This window comes from Dromaius novaehollandiae, chromosome 1 (genome assembly GCF_036370855.1).
Source record: "Dromaius novaehollandiae isolate bDroNov1 chromosome 1, bDroNov1.hap1, whole genome shotgun sequence".
Lineage (NCBI taxonomy): Eukaryota > Metazoa > Chordata > Aves > Casuariiformes > Dromaiidae > Dromaius > Dromaius novaehollandiae.
Window position 1 is genome coordinate 66,495,185 of NC_088098.1, and position 19,340 is coordinate 66,514,524.

Consider the following 19,340-nt stretch of genomic DNA (forward strand, 5'->3'; position numbering starts at 1 on the left):
AAGTAGGTCTTGGCCATTTCTCTTGCAAATATGCAATTTTACTATCTAACATCTGTTTCCGAAATTATGTGAAGCACTTATTTAAAATCTGCTTTACCGGGAAAGTCTAAGGGCCTAGAGAACATCTTGTTTTCATGAGTGTGTAGAGTGGTATGTCAACAAACAAAGGTCCATACATGACATTTAAAGAACAAATACTGACTACAAGAAGTTCTACATTCTGAGCTGATTTTTTTGATGATAAAAATCCCCTTGGACAGCTTTCTAGTTCTGGCTGTATCTCTGAAAACCTGGAGTATCTCCAAAGAGAGTAGACTGTATCTCTTCTATTCCTGCAGCCAGGCTGAGTATGGAAGCACAGGGCTGGTGATAGACACAATCAAAATAATGCGCTGGAGATGCTGGAGAATATGTTTATTGCTAATGTGCAGTAACTATCAACAGGAAAAAGATCACATGGCAAATTTTAACCACTAGCATTGTAGCAAGGCAGTGATGTGCTATCAGACTTATAGTAGCCACGGAAGTTCTCATCAGAGAGCTGAATTGTACAGCTATGATGTCATAACCATGAATTACATCATAGCCTCCTACAATATCATAGTCAGGAGATCTCATAATAACTTTAATAAGAGAAGAGATGCTAGACCTTAAATCTCAGAATTTAAGTTTACTTCTTTATTCTCTGTAATTACATTACTTGTAATGAAAATAACATTTCCCCTCATTTTATATTCTAAACTGTTGAGTTCTATTGTTCTGAACTTTATTAAAGTTGCCATGTTCCACTCCACGCTACATTCAGTGGTGAAATGATGTTGGCTCCTTTGGGCATTTGGGAGGGAGCAGGCCATATATTGTCCTCAGCTGGCCAGCTGCTTTATGTCCTCTGAGGGGAGAGGAATTTGCGCAGTGACTGAATTACAGCCAAACACTTGGATATAACTTCAAGAACTCAAGGAGGAATGGGAATAGTGGAGAGCACTCTTCATCCATGTGACAGAGAGGAGGGTGGGTATTCCTCTTGTCAAGTTGCTCGGGGATTTATGGTTTATGATAAGGAAAGTCCCTTTTCTTTAAGTGCCTGCTGTTTTGTAGATGCTGATTATGCAAAATGGCTCACAGTCCTTTTCGTGCTGTTACCCCTCTGGGTGGCTCACAGCTGCCATCATATTCCTTCTTTGTGTTTCATCTTGCTTAACTCATGAGGGTCAGGAACTGCTTACTTTCTATGGTTATTTAATACCATACTCTGTGAGCTCTCTTTGGAGACTCTGAGGACAAAACCACTATTCAGTGTGAGTAAAAAAGGCAAAACTTGGTCTTGAAAGTGAGTAAACATTAAGGACTTCCTTCTGCCAGACGCTGGCACATTGAATACTAGGTTAGTTCTCAATTAGTTGCCTTGATAGTAGCTGTGAGGTGTTAGTAAAAGCTGCTGAAATCTGTCTCAAAGCAAAGATATTCATACTCTTCTTATTAAAAAAAACCAAACTGCAGATGACCACATTCCCACAAAGGCAGGGAAACTAGGATGCATCCCTCAAAATATGAGGACTATCTATTAGAATAATGCTTATATTGATGGAGGAAAGTCTGTCTGTAAGCAATGGTTGTCTTCAGATCTAAGCAGGCTCAAGAACCAACCAGATCTAGCCTTGCTTAAGTTTTAAAACTTTGCTTGAGGGGATCAGAATCCCTTTACTTAAATGACTTAATTTTCAAGCAGTATGAATCATGCAGCAACTGCACAAACTCTGGCTACAATATATTGTACATATGTTTGTTCTTTAGGCAGTAAGAAGAGAATACAGAACTGGAGGTCATTTGAGTTACAACTACTTTGGGAGATTTTTTTTTAAAACATTCCTTCTAACAAATGCAGTTTAAATGGGTTTGTTTATATGGCGAGGAATTGGAAAGGCCCAAACTAACCAGGCTTTACACAATGTGGCCTTCTTCCAAATTAATCTAAAATATTTTAATCCCTCTGGAGTTTCTTTATCCTCTGCATCTGTGCTATAGTGGAGACACATTTTTAACATTTCTTTGAGGAAAATTACCTTTCTTTCCCTCCAACTGTACTCAGCAAGGTCAATGGAGCACTGTTATATGCTATTTAAACATCTGAGATTCATCATATATCTGCACACCAGAAAGAATCATCATAAAAGGTCTAATGAATCCCGACTGTTAGCCAAGCAAGGGAGTCCCCTTACGGATATCGTGTATTAGAAACAAAGAACACATGCAAAATACAGTTTTTACACTTTAGCTTTATACAATTAAGAATTAAGCTGCCCCTAAAGAAGAGGGCAAGGAAGGTGTGTGACCCCAAAACAACTTTCATAAATCGAACCGTTTGAGCCAAATTCTGAGGTCGTTGCTTGGACTAAGGTTCTTGCTGGATCTGTGAGGGAGTGGAGGACCTTCTTGCCTTGTGGGCCCAGACAAGGCCTGAGTGGGAGCCTGGAGGGGCTTATTACTCTTGGGGAAGGATATGCTCTGAGTCACATTCAAGCTCCAAAGCTGATTATCTCAGCCTCTGGCTGTGTGCCTATACTTGTTTTTAAGGCCTTTTTGTTTTCTAATTCAGTAGCAGTTTATGAGACTGAACTCATTTTACTACCTAGGAACTGAAATACTGAGGGAGGACTAGGTGGTTTTTTTTCCTATTTCAATATTTATAAAATTATTTTCAAGGCTTTTAAAAAGCCAGTGCTCCTCCTTCAGTTGCCTGTAGTTTTAGTCAATACGAAATTCCCACAAGGAGCAGATATAGCCCTGAGGTTTTGAAGGTTTCATCTGAAAGACCATTTCAGGTTACTCTAGGGGTGGCTGAATACCACAGTTTATTCTGCACTCATTTTTTCCTTGGATAATGCTAGCTCATGAAGTTCAGATAGTTTTAACAAAATTCAAATAAGCATTTGAACCTCTGAAGGACAAAGGTTATGCTGAAAGCCTCAGTTCTAGGAATTCACAGGGTTTTACCCCAGATTTCTGCACATTGCTGGAGAAGTACCTTGGAGAATGCAGAGCAACTGGAGCTTCTCTGCCCAGACGTTCCAGGCTGGTGTTGACTTTGTCCTTAATCCCAGTGTGCTCCACTTTTCCCAAATATAACATACAAGTAATACCACTGGTTTCCTGCACGAGGGCCTGCAGGGCATGCGTTATGTGGTAGCATGCAGTGATAATTGTGGTCTAAACTAAAACACCCATAAAGATCAATCCCCTAGACTGCCTCTGCTTTTGAATGAAGAATCATACCTACCCCAAACACCCTCTTCCCATCTCTTCATACAGTCAAAGGTATTTTGGGACCATTGCAAGCCATACAGTAATGGAATAAATTCCAAGTGCAGCAGGAGACCACATTGGAGGAAAAACTCATCAAGTGCCAAGGGCATTTCTTTTACTTTTCTTACTGGGACTGGAAAATATTCTCTAAATAATACATCTGGATGTAGAGGAATAGAGAGGGAAAAGATGAAAAACAATCCTTTAAATTCAGTAGGAGCCTACTTTAATGGCTTGTTTAATCTGCCAGCTGGCACAGTGTTGACTCTTGCTACACATGCTTTAAGGAGACCTATGTAGTTCTTGGAACTGAGTTCATATTAAGTTGTAGAAACTTAAATATTAATAAATTGGCAGGACTGCTTTTTGGGACTTAATCGAAACCAAGAAACTGCTTAGTCATCTCCAAAGATATTTCTGTCTGATTTGTTTTATGTACAATGCCAGAAAAATATGGGCTTGCAGCAGTAGTATAGGTGGTATAAATTCAGATCTGCCGCTAATATGTGCCCTGTCTGATGTTATGTGCTTATCCTTCAGACTGTGTAACCATAGGTGTTCTCTGTGCAATACTTTGCTTTGGGCAGACCATTTTATTTGCAATCACCACTTGCAAGAAGTATGGTATGTTTGTGCCAGTGAGGCTTCTGCAGCACTCCTTTGCCAGGAGAAAAACTGGCACCATCTTTGTGTGGATCTTTGTTTGGGGTGTCTTGCCAGGGGTATCATTTAATAGGTGCTTTAGGGTATATTGCATATGTATTTTATGTGACTTTAAGTGTTTGTGGTTTGTTTTTCACCTGGCTTTGTATGAGGGTATATGGATGAGACGGAGTGCAAACTTCAAGTGTAGCGTTAGCTGCCTATCATTTATATTGTTTGTTCCTAAAAAGTAAGGGTACATCAGAAAGTATGTCTTGTGTTTTCAATTACTCTCAGCATTGGAAAAGCAAAAGAGAAAAGCTTTAACTGCTGATCAGCCTCTTTTTTGTATTTAGGGAATCCTTTAAATTAATAATATCCTTTATTTGTCTGTATTCCTTTTCCAGTTTCTATTTCTTTCCTCAGACTTCTTTTCCTGGCCTTGCCTTGAGCTCCTTCTCCACATGTTGACGAGGTTATCCTTGCAGAGATTGTCTCTCTCCTTGTACTCTACCTCTCTCTGTCAAGCCATGAGTTCTTCTGGCTTCTGCAGCATCCACCGTCAGGAGGCCTGAGAGCCCGTGGCAGTCGTAACTTCAAATGTTTCTGCTTTCTTCATTTTGACAAAGGTATAAGATTTGAAGGCAGAGTTCAGCAGAATTTGCTAGATAGTCCATGACTAAAAGTGAGGTGACTGATCAGTGTCTATATGAAAAATAATTTGCTTAGTAATCACAGTCTGTTTTCCTAGTTCGACTGTGCAAAGTGCGCTTTGTGTGCATTCAGTGTCCAGGACTCAACATGTGACCAGCCCTGTGTGCTCTGTTTCTTGTTCTGAACTGGACAGACCTAATGCTTACAGCAAGGCAGGAGGCTGGAGGAGCACCCGCTGGGATTTTGGATCCCGAGGGCAGAGGTCGCAGGGAAAGGTAGCAAATAATGCATGATTAAGAGATTTTTTTTTTCATTTATTTTTTGAAGGAAATTTAAACATTTTCCTTTCTGGACCACACAGACATTGTCTGAGGCACCGTTCCTAAAAAAATTAAACAACTGTAAAATTTATTGACTTGATACAGTGCTTAAATGTAACTTTCCCTTGTCACATTCATGCAAAGTAGGTGCGTATGCCTGTGTGCTCTCAGTATGAAGTGTACAGGATACTGTCAGGCCTCACCTATCTTCTTTAATTGACTCTGAGCCAGGCTCTGTTGAAGGCTTTTGGCGATGCTGGTCCCCTGCTGTGCTAAGCAATACACAGTCCCATACAACGTTACTGATAGGCAATGTATTGCTGTCACCATATTTGCTGGCTACAAGTGTTTGTGCATAAATGTCTAGACTGCAGTCAGATTATTGTCAAGATTATTTAACAACAGCTCTGTGCGAGCCCTACAAGGAGAACTGGAAATACTGTAATTTTGCTGTGTCAGATGTTATGCTGGCTGATGCCCAGGGTGCAAGTGCCTTATGTTGCCAGTCTTCTTGTTTTCTGTTGTAACAAAGCCTCACAGATACTGGGCCCTCTGGCTTGGTGACACTGAAGTCTCGGTGTGTCCTTGCTCTTGGCTACGTTTGGCATGCAGAGGGGTCTGGGATGCAAACTTCAAAAAGGCAGATGATTTAATGTGCTTCTCTTTTGTGGTGCCTTAAGGCCACCATAAGGTGGACCTTATGCCTCAGTTCTCAGTGAAAATGACAAAGAGCTGCTGCTCATTAGAGATTAATTGATACAGGTACTTGGCTAGAACAAGCTGGCTTTCGTTTGTTAAAGCGATATAGAAAGTGCAAACTGGAAAAGCCCTGTAGAAATTTATGTAGCTGGCTTCATTCTTGGTGTAGTTCCGCAGATTTCCACGATGTTCTCCCAACTTGACTTTCAGCTGCAGTGTGTCTATCATGGTGTGAGATGCATTCTGTCTGTGCAAATGGAGTGTACAGGTACTGGGAGGGAAGGTTAATGAATTAAAATTCAAGGGCAATAGACAGGACCATCATAATTTACCATTCATCGCTTCTTGAGGAACTGGTTGGGTTCAAAATGCTTAATATCTCTTTAGGTACAGCTAGTAAGATTAGCAAACTGAAGAACTTTAGGAATGTTTTTTTCTTGGTATTCCTTTTTTCATTAAAAAATACGGGGATGACAACTAAAACTTGGTATCGCTGCTTATTGCTGGTTCAGTAGAGGAAGCAATGAAGAGCCCTCAACTCTCACTAGAGTTTATGAAGCACAGCACTGTGCAGAGCTGGATCCTAGGACTGCACGTTTTAACAGGAAAAGAAAAAAGGTTGAAAATACAAAAACAAAGTCACAGTAAGCTGGCTGCATTGTATCTTCATATTATTTTCTATTACTTTTTATGGCTATGTAGCTTAATATATCATGATATTGTATTTTAAAATGTGTTCCAGAAAACATGTGGAGTTTGCAGTCTGGCCGAGTGAATGTTGCTGTTGGAATTTTACCTTAGGCTTACTTGGACATCTTATTAATGGTATTACCTTAGCTTTTTAATTCTGGACCTGAGATATGCAGAGAAAGCGTGTGAATAGAGTGCTAAAATGCTCATAAAACCTACTTGGCCACAAATAAGTTTACACAATGCATTGTTGAAATATTGCTTGTGGGTATGCTGGTCAGCAGGGCTGGTCCAAGGGTAGGATGAGACATGTGCACCTAATGAAAGGGATGTGGGAGCACATAGTAGCAGAGGTGAGAAGTCAGGGAGGCAGAGAGGTAGCTCTGATGCTTCACCTCGTTATGAGTTGCTGGCCCTGATCAGCTCCTCACCTGGGAAGGGGAAACCCTTCTCTTGGTGGAGAGGTGAGGATGGAGAGCTGCGCTGCTACCGCTGACTTCCTGACCAGTCCTGGAGTAGGAGAAATGCTCCTGCGCCTGGACAGAGCAGCACCTTCCTGGGCTGGAAGCTCTTAGCCAGGACCCTCTGCTGATTGCCAGGGCTGTGGCAGCTGCTCCCTGCTGGAGCCGGGACTAGGTGTGATGGACACCAGTCTGCCCTGCTGGGAGTCACTGCTGCCTGCTGGGCAGCTACCTCAGTGTGTGTGGTCAGCTGCTGCAGGCATTTCTGCCCCCAACTGCAGCTCCACTGTCTCTAGCCTGGTTCAGGGCTGAGGTGCTGCCCATCGTCGCTCCCAGATGGACACTTGTTTCACTGAGCATCTGCATCCTGCTGCATGCAGATGTCACCCTACCTTGGCCCCCCAGGAAGCTTCCGCCTCTCATCTCAGAGAGGCGGCAGCAGGACTCGAGCATGCGGCGCATCTGTAGCGTCTGCCAGCCGAACTAGCATGCGGCTCTGTCTCAAGGGGACATGAGGCCAGATTAGAGACCAGTGAGAAGAATAAGTAAGTTTTTCTTCTCCCCAGTGAATCTAAAGGCACAAGTTGAATGGGTGTAATATTGCAGTTTTATTTGTGTAGACCAGAAACCCAAGAATTACTTTTGCTTAGTTTTGGCTACTTGTGCTGCTTGTATGATATTCTCTCCAATGCTCTGATTTTTCTCTAGTAGAAATCAATGGGAGAATTGGCATTGCCTTTTATAGGGCAAGAGAAACTACATTTTCCATCTTTAATGTGGCCTTGGTCATGTGAGCTGGAGCAAATCTGTTTCTTGGTGACACTTGTCTGTCATTTTTCATTAGGAAGAAACAAACAGCTGCCAGCTGGGAGGTGTTGGCACAGGCATTAGTTTTCAGTTCTCAGTGATTTCAGTGTGAGATGAAGCTGGCCAACAGCCAGGGCATTTCCAGAAGTTTCAACAGTCAGGCTGCAGATTGGTGACAAAGCCTTCGGGAGGAGTAAATGCATGATGTGGGCATTCTTGTGATTAGATTAATGTGGTGAAGCTGAATGTCTTAGTTGGTAAAATTACTTAAAAAACAAGGGCAACTAGTGAATGATACCCAATGAATCACAGGTATCCCAGCATCTGAATGCAGAGAAAAAGTGAAGAAGTCAGAGCTCATTTTGGGTCTAAGCACTTCTTTAAACTGTTTTGTGGCCCTAAAATCCATTTGGTTTCAGTGTTTTGTCCTTACCAGGTGAGGTCTTATTTTCATTACCTGGAATATTTTTACTCATGATTAAACAGTAGTAAAGGGCACTGCAGTTTTCTGCAGCAAAGGCTAAATATTTCCTCAGCAACGACAACGAGGAAAAATAATTTCCGGTTCTTGCAAGCAAGTCTGCCTTTACGTGTGTGTGTGCATGCACGCATGCCCATACACAGGCAGTGGTTTTGCACAAATGTATGAAAGGACAAAATGGCCTGTTTTGGCATAACCTAGGAGAAAACCAGGTTCTGATATGCAGGGTAGGTTCACTGATATTTTGTAGCATGCGTTACAGATGAATTTGGCCTGCTAGGGTGGAATCCAGTCCTGACTGAAGTCTCTGGGAAGTCTGCCAGGGATTCCAGTAGGACCAAGATTTCAACCCTAGTCTGTATATGAATAATATTTCAGTATCTTCTGATCTTTGGGGACAACATATTTGAAATATTTCAGAGGACACTTGAAGGGGAGAGTCAAGGGTCAGTCCTTCTGACATGAGAACCAGTGGCTGTGCCAGCAACTTCCAGCTATGTGTTGTTTCTTCCTTTGTCTGCTAATGGGAAACGATAGACAAATGTCACCAAGATCGGGGTGGGAATACTATATGCAAATCTAAATGTCAAGAGAAATCCGCCTGGCCCATATGTCAATGTGCAATAGGAGAAAGATGAGGAAGGAGTGGAAATGGCATACCCGCACTCAGCCTGCCCGAGGGAATAAAGACAAATGGGGACTTTCCATTGCAGCTGACTGCCTCGGAGGTGGTAAGTCTACTGCTGCGTGCTTGGAAGTATGTTGTAGTGTTGGCAGCAGCAAGCTAGAAGCTTGCTGGCACCTCAGAGTTGATGCAGCTTTGTAATGCTTCTTCCCTAGTGCTGACTGAGCCCAAGAGCTAAATTAGAGTATGGATATGAGAGATGGACCCAAACAAGTATCTAGCTTCTGAATGTCTCAAAGGCTACCCGAGCAGATGTATTTAAAGACATGAGTCTTTCAGTTGCAGTGACAAGGAGTAAACTCTTTGGCAGTGAAAATGTCCTATAAAAGGCTCCATGTTGGTACTTTCTTGTGGTTCACCCTGCAGCAGCGGGAGCTGACATAGGGCCTGACACCTGCAAGGAGATGCGTGACACTCACTGTGGTAACATACACTGCCACCGGAGTGGGTGCAACCTGTTGGCACCCATTTGACTCAAAGGCCCGGACCGTGACATGGTCGTATGGGCTGTCAGTGGTCTGCAGAGCACCAGCTGGGATTCCCTCTTCTGTGTAATAACTGCATAGTTTTGCTCAAGATGCCTCAGAGATGTTTACTAACATGTTATTAGGCTGAAAAGTGTCTCAGCAATGTACATAAACTTTGTTGAAGTTTGTGTTTTACTCCAGGGCAAGCTGAGATGGAAAGAAGTGACTGAGCTTACGCCATAGGCAGAGACTTTAGTAGTCTTGGAGACTGTAGTTTTTGACTCTCTGGTCTAACTTCCAGGTTGTTCTCTGGCTCCTTCTCATTGAGTGAGTGGTTTTGTCATGTAAATGGAAGTGAAATGTTCTGAGAACAGAAATTTGGACTTTGAGCAACCTGCAAAGTTTGATTTTATGGAGCTAAGTATTAACTGCATTTATTTGGTTGGTTTGCTGATGATGAATTTTCCTTGGAAGTTCCAAGCAGCACGGTCAGGGAACAAGGCACAGGCTAGATTAGAACAAAACTGTATGTTCACATGACCTAATATGTTTATTTTGCCTTGAGTCCCAAATGAGCTATTCTGTTTGGGAAGGAATAAAGCTGCCTGATATGTGTATGTGTGTATATATATGTATGTATCAGAATTCATTATCTGCAGTCAACATGAATACTCAGCCAAGTTTACAGTAACAATTGCAGATGTGGTTACATGAAAGGAACATTAAAAATGAATTTATAGTGCAAAGAAGAGCCTCTTTAAATGTAAGCTTTACTATTGGTAATATATGATTGCCAGCCGTGTCCAATATCTCAGATTAAAGAAAGAGCATGCATGGGGTGTGACAAAGGACAAATTAATCAGTTGAATTCCACCTCTTGACTTCAATGGAAGTTGTGCCTGTTTATGAAAGATCTGAAGTGGCCCTGAATGCTTCTAATGCAGAACTAAAAAGGGAATGGGGAAAATCATTTCCAAACATCATCTGACAGATTTTCATAGAAAACAGATTTATTTGCTTTGACTGAAGATAGATTAAGGGACTCTAATTCTCCCAGATATTACACTAGAATGCTTGTCATACCTGCATTTCATGGGTGCCAGATTAAACAAGGTGCACTTACTCAAGGCGTGTTGCTCACTAAGTTGGTCTTAACTGCAGAAGGGGAAATGAATGGGTACCGTTTTCACTTTTGGGATAGGGGGAGGTAGAAGAAAAGGGCAGTGGTAGTCCTAGGGATACAGTGGATACCATAGCACATGGTCAGCTGAAGCAAAATACTCCATACTGGTCACAGGCCAGTTCCTTTACTGACATTTGGAAGGTCCATGTCCCCAAGCCAGGGCCTTGGGATAACTGAAATGGCGACAGATGGGAAAATGGGATATTTGTCCTAATGGAGTGCAGCTCACAAAGCTGCTTGCAGTCTCAGTTTATGTTGAGCTTTACAGAGGTACTTGATGCTTCTTGCAGGAACATTGAAAAGAAAGAGGGCAATGACAGAATAATTGCATTTTGTGTTACCACCTGATTTTGCAGTGAGTACAGGTTGGAAGTCAGAGGACCAGCTGCATGCATGTAGAAGACCTTTATGTAGTTGAACTGGATACCTTCCCTTTATTACCCATCTGTAGAAAAAGTTCAGAAAGGATTTCCCTCTATCGCCTTTGCTCAGCTGTTCTCTGCTCCAGACATCTCTAGCAGTAGGATTTGGCTCTTTTTAGTGCTGATGTTAGTTACATCTGGTGGCTGTGACTGAAACCAAGGCCTGGTTGTGCTTTAGCGTTTTGCAAAAGCACAGTGAGAATAATTTGCAATTGGTGGTAGAAGGAGTAACAGGCACAAAAATGGCTACGGCTCAATCTCTAAGGTCATAAAGAAAATCAGTGGTAGAACTGAGCAGCAGCATCCACTGTTGCTGTGGTCCAGCCCGGAACGCTAGGCACGGGCCACATTATCCAATAGTCTCCCCCTTCATTGTGTTACTTGAGTTCTCCTGAAAATCTCCAGGCCATCTCTCTTTGCGCCGTTCCTGCCTCCAAATGCTCAGGACACAAGAGAGAAAAAGGCTAGGAATTGGTAGTGGTTTCTTTTATGAAGTTCTTTTTACTACTATAGCCCTGCTCTGTGCTTCCTTCAGGCCCTAAAATTTCTACCAGCCACCCATGTGAGAGGCAGGTTGGGTGAGGAAGGAAGGGGATGCAGCTGGTGCACGACGCACACAGATGTCTTTAGCTAGATGAGAAAGGAAACTTGTCTGAAAATCTCTCCTGTTACAGAGGAACCTAAGGCCAAATCCCCTCCGGTCCCTGCAGGCTGGCGAGGATGTTTTCTGCCCTGACTTCCTGAAGCAGAATGGGCCAAACCGCTGAGAGGGGAGCCTGGCAGAAGGTGTCTCTGCGCCGTGCTTGCTTGCAGGGCCAGTAACCGCAGCTTGCTGTCTGCCTACCAGTTGTCTGAGTGAAGGCTGCCCTGGGCATTCATAACGCCAGAGCTGTGAGTGATGCCGGGTGAAGGAAATGGGCATGGCTCGCTGGCTGTTTGTGTCTGGAGGTCACCGAGAGGAAACCTGCAATTGTTTCATTGTGCTGGGAGGGAAGCAAAATGGCCTGTGTTCGCAGGACGCTGCCACCAGACGCGGCGTGCTCCAAGCCCATTGCAATACGCAGCCACGCTATATTAGGGAATGTGCTCTGGCTCTATGTTTCTTGGCTCCACGACACTGGTGCGGAGGCTCAGCATTTGCATTGCAGCCTGAGAGCTCAGTCAATATATGGAAAGGTGACAGGCAGGTCTGGAAAGAAGGACTTCTCCATTCGTTAAAGACCTGAGCGGCAGTTTGCTTTTCCACCTGCTTGTTACTGATCTTGCTCACCCACTGTTAAGACTCAGTGGGTGCTGAGTTGTCTCAGGAATCAGTGCTGGAGAGGAGGTGAAGACAATCAAAGAAATCAATTAAATCAAAGCCGGAGCAGGACGTTATTTTTCCCTCCATACTGGAATTATACAGGTGTGTTTGTGTGTGTATTTCCATTTAGCTATATTATTGTGTTTACCTTCCAAGTATGTGTTATTTTAGAGAATATGGAAATATTTTGTCACATATTTTATGATCACTGTGCATTCCTGTGATTCCCACCTTGCTGAAAGCTGTTTATAAGAGGACAAAATTCTGAACTCTTTCAGGAGATGAGAGATAAAGGGGAGTGGGATTTGCATGTGTGTGTTTTATAGCAGGAGGGATTAAATGGGGTGTCCCTAAAGGAAGCACGCTTTAGGAAGACAATGAAAACTCAAAAAATTTTAACAATAAATCATAGTCGACTGAACATCAAAGGAACTATGTGCAGTGGACGGATGAAAAAGAGGGAGACTCTGGTACCACTTTCGAGATGATGAAGGATTTTGCGGGCATGTGGTGTTACTTGCAGGACACACAGTTTGCTATGATTCTGATTCAAGATTGCTGTGGCAATGCTGGTAGATGCTGTAGGAAAGCTACTTTGCTTATCTGTAATTCATTGTACGTTGCCTTTTTTTTTCTTCTAGTCTTTGTTAGCACTATTTGGGTCTTTCCAGTAAGACCATGGGATTAGGTAGAGGTCCTGTGACCTAAAGGTCCAGTCTCAGAATCAAAACAGATAGGGACCTTGAGGAGACCACTCTGTGGGCAGCTGTGGGAAAGCTGAGGGTCCTGAGCAAGAGCTACCTTCAAAAGTTTCTGAGAGGTATTGCAAAGAAGTGCGAGATCAGACACAGGTCCCACATCTGAGTCTAATGGTGGAAAACTCATGAGAGTTCACTTCAGAGTCTTTCAGCACGAGTAGTTATATAAAGGTCAAGTTGTGCTGAGGGTCTTGTTTTTTTAGGTAGAAGCAACAAAATGATAATTCTTGTGATGCACAGTATGAGATTCTTGTGATTTTACAGCATGAGAATAGCTGTATTCCAGTAATTAGCATATGTGTGTGGGCATCAGGGGAATGGAACTGGTCAAAGGACTTCAGATATCTAGTTTTATTTGCTAAAAAAAAAATAAATCTGCTTCATTAAAATTTATACATGACTTTTGAATTTAGCGAACAATTTATCTGGAAAGAAATTGGAGAAAGAACTGTGAAGTCAAAACTTTTTCTAACATATTTTTAAAAACCAAATGTTTATATTTAAGTAAAAATGAAGTATATTTTTTATTTTATGAGGTTGAAGGGGTTGCTTTTGATTTGAAACAGTTTTCTTAGGGACAGTTTTCCTCTTGTGAGAAAAATGAAACTTTTTTGGTCTGATACCAAACTATTAAATATGTGTAAAAAAAAAAAAAAAGGATGCAGTCACAGAAAAAAAAATATTTTCTTTACACAACTTTAATCAGGAAACCTGTTTTTTCCCACCTGTTTTGTGCTGATTTACTCTCTAGATTTGGGAGGGTCACACAGAGAGACATTTTCATGTTCGGCTCTGAAGGCAGGCTCTAGAGCTGTTTGAAAGGTTGTGTTTCAGCCCTGGATGTTTTCACTTACAATCAATTTTCATTAAAAAAAAAAAAAATCAAAATGTACATGCTCCCCAAATCAGGGGGACACAGTGGCTGGAGTTAGGTGGGGGGAGGGATGGAGGGCAGCTTGGTAAGGAGAAGCGGAGAGGGGGATGTACCCAGCTGGGTAAGGAGTAGTGACGGGGCAATTAAATGAGATGTCAAAGAAAGTCTCTTTTGGGGAGGGAGAAGGCAAAACACAGCTGGTCTAGCAGGTGAGGCGCGAGCCTGGCAGCGGGGAAGTACTCGGCGAAACCCCGGCCCAACAGCAAGGGGGGAAACTGCCGTGATGCCTGTTCAGGACCCGAGGTCCCCAGTCTTTGCCAAACCGTCCAGGTCTCATCACGCCTGGCTGCATTATAGCCCCAAGAAAAGGCATCGTGGCCACATTTACAGCAGCACACTGCAAACGAGCATGTTTTGCTGGTTCGGTAGCGTTACCTCACAGCTCTTTCTAACTTAACGCTGCAATGGGGGGTGCTGCTCCGCAGGGTAAATGCGACCGCCCGGCGCAGTCTTAGTTCCCTGCAGACACCAACATTTGCCCTCCATGCGCGGAAACCCAGGAAGCTGCTTCGAACTCGCTCGCTGTGGTGTTTAATCCTCTTTTGATCCTTGTTTCCTGAGCCTGGTGCAACCACATCAGTCCTGCAATGCAAGGGCCCTCTAGCAAAGGAATCGAGGCAGGATTTAGCTGCATATGTAGGCTGAGATGAAAACACTTCTTGGGAGAGAAAGGCAGATTTGGTGTTTGGTGTTTAGTGTTTTTCAAGGGGTACGTTGTGGTAAGAGTAAACTAGGGCAAGACTGGAAAAGAATGTCTTGTTGTGACTTGCCTTTTCTATATATTGTTTAACTGTATTAAAAAAAAAAAAGGAGCAGCAATTGTAAAGTCACTATCAGATTTGCAAAATCTGCATTCCCTTTGAACCTCCAGAAAATAACCCCAGCCAGCCAAACATGCAGAAAGTCACAACAACAACAAAATTTTAAATCTCCCCAATCCAGGAACAAATCAGAAACAAAAACACCCCCAGGAAAAGTAAACTAATAAAATAACCTTTGCAAAAGCCCTGCCCTCAGCAGTGTTTTAATGCAAAAAAGAGGGCAGAGAAAGCTGCAGATTCCTATAGGTTGTGAGAGGCTTTGCCATTGCTAGCGATTTTATGGGGGGGGTGCTTGGCCACTGCACTGGTGGGCAGGAATATAACACCGCGAGACAGATCCGTATCTGCAAACAGAGCGCTTGAAATAATTTACAAATGCACCTTGGCTTTGTCTCCCTTAAATCGCAAGCGATTAGTAAGACACCTTTTAATTTTCGCCTGCATCTGCATGCTTGCTTTCTTTGCCGGGTAAATGGCCAGTCTTGTAGGAACGAGCTGGAAAATGTTGGGGGGGGGGGGGGTTGGCAGGGGGGTGGAAATCCTCCGAGTGCGGCGTCTAGGCTGGGACTGCAGAGGAAGCTGAGGCCTCCAGCCCTGCACAGGAAGCAATCTTAGAGCAGGCCTTAAATGCCAGATTCCAGGCAGAGTTTAACTAACCACTGACAGCTCTGTAAACAAAGCAGGGACAAAAAGAGAACAGCTTTCCCTTTTCTGGTAGTCATTTTTGGTTTGGGGGCTGCAGGGGAATTCTCTAATACTCGGCTTGATGGGATATAAACCAAAGCTGGAAAGGCTTTGTATATGAAGAACTATAAAGGGGAAAATATTTCATGGACTAAATCATAAAGGAGAAGGTAGGGCATGGGGAAAACGTGTGGATTAAACTACAAAAAAATATTGCTACTTTTAGTTCTTTAAGCAGGATTTATACATCGCTTGGCTCCTCCTGGGTGGTATTTAAAAGCTCCAGCTTCTTTTTTCTCTCTTCCTCTCTTTTTCTCTCTTTTTCTCTCTCTTCTTCTCCTCCTTTTTTCTCTTTTTTTTTGAAGGCGGGGTGGGGACAGATGAAGGGGACTAGCTTTTGCAAAATGTTTATCTGTGCAACTAGAAAAAACAAGAAAACTCTTGTGCAGCATTTTTACTGCGTCCAGTAAAAACTGGAAGCTTGAAGTTAAAATCCTGCTGAATTCTTGCTGTTGTTTGTAGGAAAAGACCTGTGACGTTACAAATAGCTAGTCTGCGGCTAGCAGATGTATACAGTCCTTACTTAAAGCATGTTGATTTAATTTCGACTAGGAAACTAAACTCGGGCATGGGCTATGTTTGTCCTACCAGGCATTTCATTAATTTTGTTTATCTCAACCATACTGAGGAAGTTAAATTTCTTGATAGAAAAAGAAAATAGTTGCAGCGACGTTAACTAAACTAAAGGGACTCAGTTGGTTAAATGTATCCATTGTGTTTTCTCTCTCATCTAAATGGTCATCTCCCTTTCAGATTTGGATCTTTCCAGAGCTCAGACTGCTTGAACACCCACCATGGATGACTTTGAACGCCGCAGAGAACTCAGGAGGCAAAAGCGTGAGGAAATGCGCCTGGAAGCAGAGAGGTGAGGTATTACATATGGAAAATAGGTGCCGGTGGTTTGATTTTTATTAGCAGTGGCTTTGAGGATTTCTGCCTCACTATCCAAGGTATGCGACAGCTAACCAAAGAGTTCTTGCTAAGGATATGTGTTGTAAAGTGCCTCTAGCCAATATTGTAGGAGAGGCTGGAAGTCAGTGGTGTCTGTTGCCTAATTCCCTTAAGCTGTTGTACATGCTGTGGCTCCTAGTTATTTTGTTATATGGCTGAATGTAAACACTGAAGGTGGACTATGGCAAGGCGAAATTATTAATAGGAAGGCTCGTGCTCAGGTGTCATGTGAGTGACTGTTCACTGTACAGAAGGGACTGTTTATCTTTTCAGACATAGAGCTAAAATTATAAGATATTGATTGAAAACTGAGATGAAACAAATCCCTTGGTATACATAGCATATCTGCGAATTGTGTGCCATTACTGTGCAATTACTATACTAGTGACTGTCATTTTTATTCATTTACAGCCACTTCATGTGGGCAACAAGGGCAGCATTTGCTCCCAGTTAGTACAAGTTTACTTTGGTGCAAATGAGAACAACTGGGCATGGGTATGGTGATGTCAATTTATGAAAGAAACAATGGGAAAATATGGGGAGTGACATTTCATTAACTAATCCCATTTTCCACTGGCACAGTTCCATTCCCTTTAATGGAAGTTCCCATGCTTTACACTGAAACATGTAGGGAGAAACTCAGGCTCCATATGTGTTTTTGTAATTCCTTCTTTGATAGAAGGATTTGATGTAGTCTATTAAAACTGTAACAATTTTTAAAAATGGAACTTGTGTATCACTAGTTAAGCACATTTTGGTTTCGTTTTTGTATTTAGTTTTGAACGTGGACTTCATTTGTGTTTCTAGTCTTTCTTGTTCGGCTTCCCATGCACTGACAAAACTGTTGTTTTGAGTTGTGTGCTGTTGAAGAAAGCATGTCTTTTAAAAACAGCTTTAAATGGAAGTCAGCAGAATGCAGTATCTAATAGGTTTTGTTTGCTTGCTTTGAGCTTTTTAAGAAAGCATTACTTACATACCAGGGTTCTCTAATGGACATTGATGGCGTTTGGGGGAAAGTCTCAGGTAGGTGAGATGCAGTAGCTGCCTTTCTTTCGAAACAGTGTTGCTCTGCCGAACCGAGTATGTGAGCTCTCCTCAGGCTGTAAGACGAATCTGCGAGCTCTGGAAAGCGGTGGCCAAAGCGAAATGAGGCAGGAGCCTCCCTTTGCAAAACCCACCTGGCCAGCAGCCTCCCCTGAGGGGAGAAGCAAATGTGCCATGGCACTAAGCTACCTTCTTCTCCCAGAAGGTTTCCCTCCAGGCCTGGGGCGGTATGTTATGGTTGGAGTGTGCAGGAGGAATGGCAGGGCCCGTGCCAGTGCTGGCCTGCTCAGCTGGGTAAGCAGAGGACTGCTGCACCCAGCAGTATCTGGCTGGCACTACTTATTACAGCCCTCTTTTAGGTAGAAGTGAGATGAGATGAAGTGAGGTGTGTGTTGTAGCTGTTGATGTGGATGTAAATGCTGGGCACATGCGCCATTTGGAAAGAGGTCTGCTGTTTATCTGAGGAGTCAGAAATGTTCAGATTTATCGCATGCCGGAGGTCTGGACCGAGGCCCATTTACACTGAATGTACATTCACTCCATATGCATCCATTTTAGCAGATTTTTAACAGCATGGTATAATGAGAACACATGGTATTTATATAATTTTAGTCTCCTCCTGCTTTAAATTTTTTTTTAAAGAAAGACTGAGACTTTAAGGTTTGTTGCTAATACATATGCTCAGATGCCTGTGGAGGATTCTGGGGGGTGTAGCCTAGGAGGTATTTTGTACTATGGAAAAATGTCTTGAACTTCCCCAAAAAGTCATTCAAACTCTTATATGTGTGTGGAGCCTGCGGAGTGACCTGGACATCAGTGCTGTGGTGTGACCAGCTTGTGGATGCAATGACAGCTGCAGGGAGTTTGGAGTGGCAGGGTCTGCTGTAGAAATCCAGTACTTACTGGTGAGTCATGGTGTAGCTCTGCCACCCAGCGTGACTGATATATGTACCCTCCTGGGGGATCGGGAAGTGAAGTGGTTAGGCAAGAGACCGACAGCTTCTGCTGTCGGAAACAACCCCTTCCCCACCCACACACCCATCCTTTTGGGAAATGTTTTTGCAATGTCTCGGGCAAAATCCCTGTGGCAGCTCTTCTGGGAGTTTGCTGGTAAGCTTTGTGAAGGAGGTGAGGTTCGTGGGAGCCCAGCTGGAGGAGCAGGGCTCAGGCCTGTTTCCCTGTATTCTGCTGAATTGCTGCAGGAGCACTCTCTGCCCTTTCCCACACATTTGAAGACTTACAGCAATAAATTGCTGTATGCCAAATCTTGCTGCACTCCCTCTGCTGCTGCCAACTTCAGGCATTCAAGTATCATGAGTCAGACCCCTTAAAAGTCACAAGACTGCTTTAAAAATCTTGAGATCTTAAAAATAATTTAGTCTGCCCTTTTTATTTTTATTTTGCCTTAATAATAATAGAGCCTGATTCTCAAGTTCTGATGTGACTCTTGGAGCTGGGGCTTCAAGAAACCTACTCTGAGAGAGGGAGTGGAGTGTCAGGACTGTCGGAGACATATGTCTCTGTTGCTTAAGACCATTCAGATCAGAGCTGAGGGCAGCAGCCTTTGGGCAGCTACTAGCAAATGAAAATGTCACACTGAGTTCTTTTTGGTGAATTCATATTTTATGGTTTGGGGGATCATCCTCACCTTTACAATTACGATGACAAGGTGTGTCTGCATGCATGTCTTTTTCTCCTACTGTAAGCCACAGCAGTATGCTTGTCTGAACACTTTCAGGCGCTTTATAAAGTGAGTTGTGTGTTCCTAAAGAATGGCATGGAGGCTGGAAATGTCCCTTTGTGCTGACTGTTGGTACCTGCTGCAGTTACAGGATGTTTCCCTGCACCATCCCATCGGTGGCCTATAGCCTTGCTATGAAGAAAGTGTCACCGATGGTAAGCGTTTTTGTTGTGATGTGCACAGCCAGATGATTATGTGTAGGCGGTAACATATTTGCTGAGTCTTCCAGG

At 43.1% G+C, this 19,340-nt stretch overlaps 1 protein-coding gene across 10 annotated transcripts in view; it reads left to right on the forward strand.

Annotated features, from left to right (window-relative positions):
• Positions 1-19,340, forward strand: part of CALD1 (caldesmon 1) — a 194,967-nt gene that overhangs the window by 85,739 nt on the left and 89,888 nt on the right. For 8 of the 10 annotated variants that reach the window (XM_064515456.1, XM_064515464.1, XM_064515450.1 and 5 more), the window contains one exon: positions 16,128-16,239. In XM_064515456.1, coding sequence (XP_064371526.1) covers positions 16,169-16,239 — 71 coding nt within the window. In that variant the 5' untranslated portion in view covers positions 16,128-16,168. Of the gene's footprint in view, positions 1-11,998; positions 12,220-15,319; positions 15,485-16,127; positions 16,240-19,340 lie in introns of those variants that run through there. The other 2 variants (XM_064515473.1, XM_064515469.1) reach the window with 2 other exon arrangements.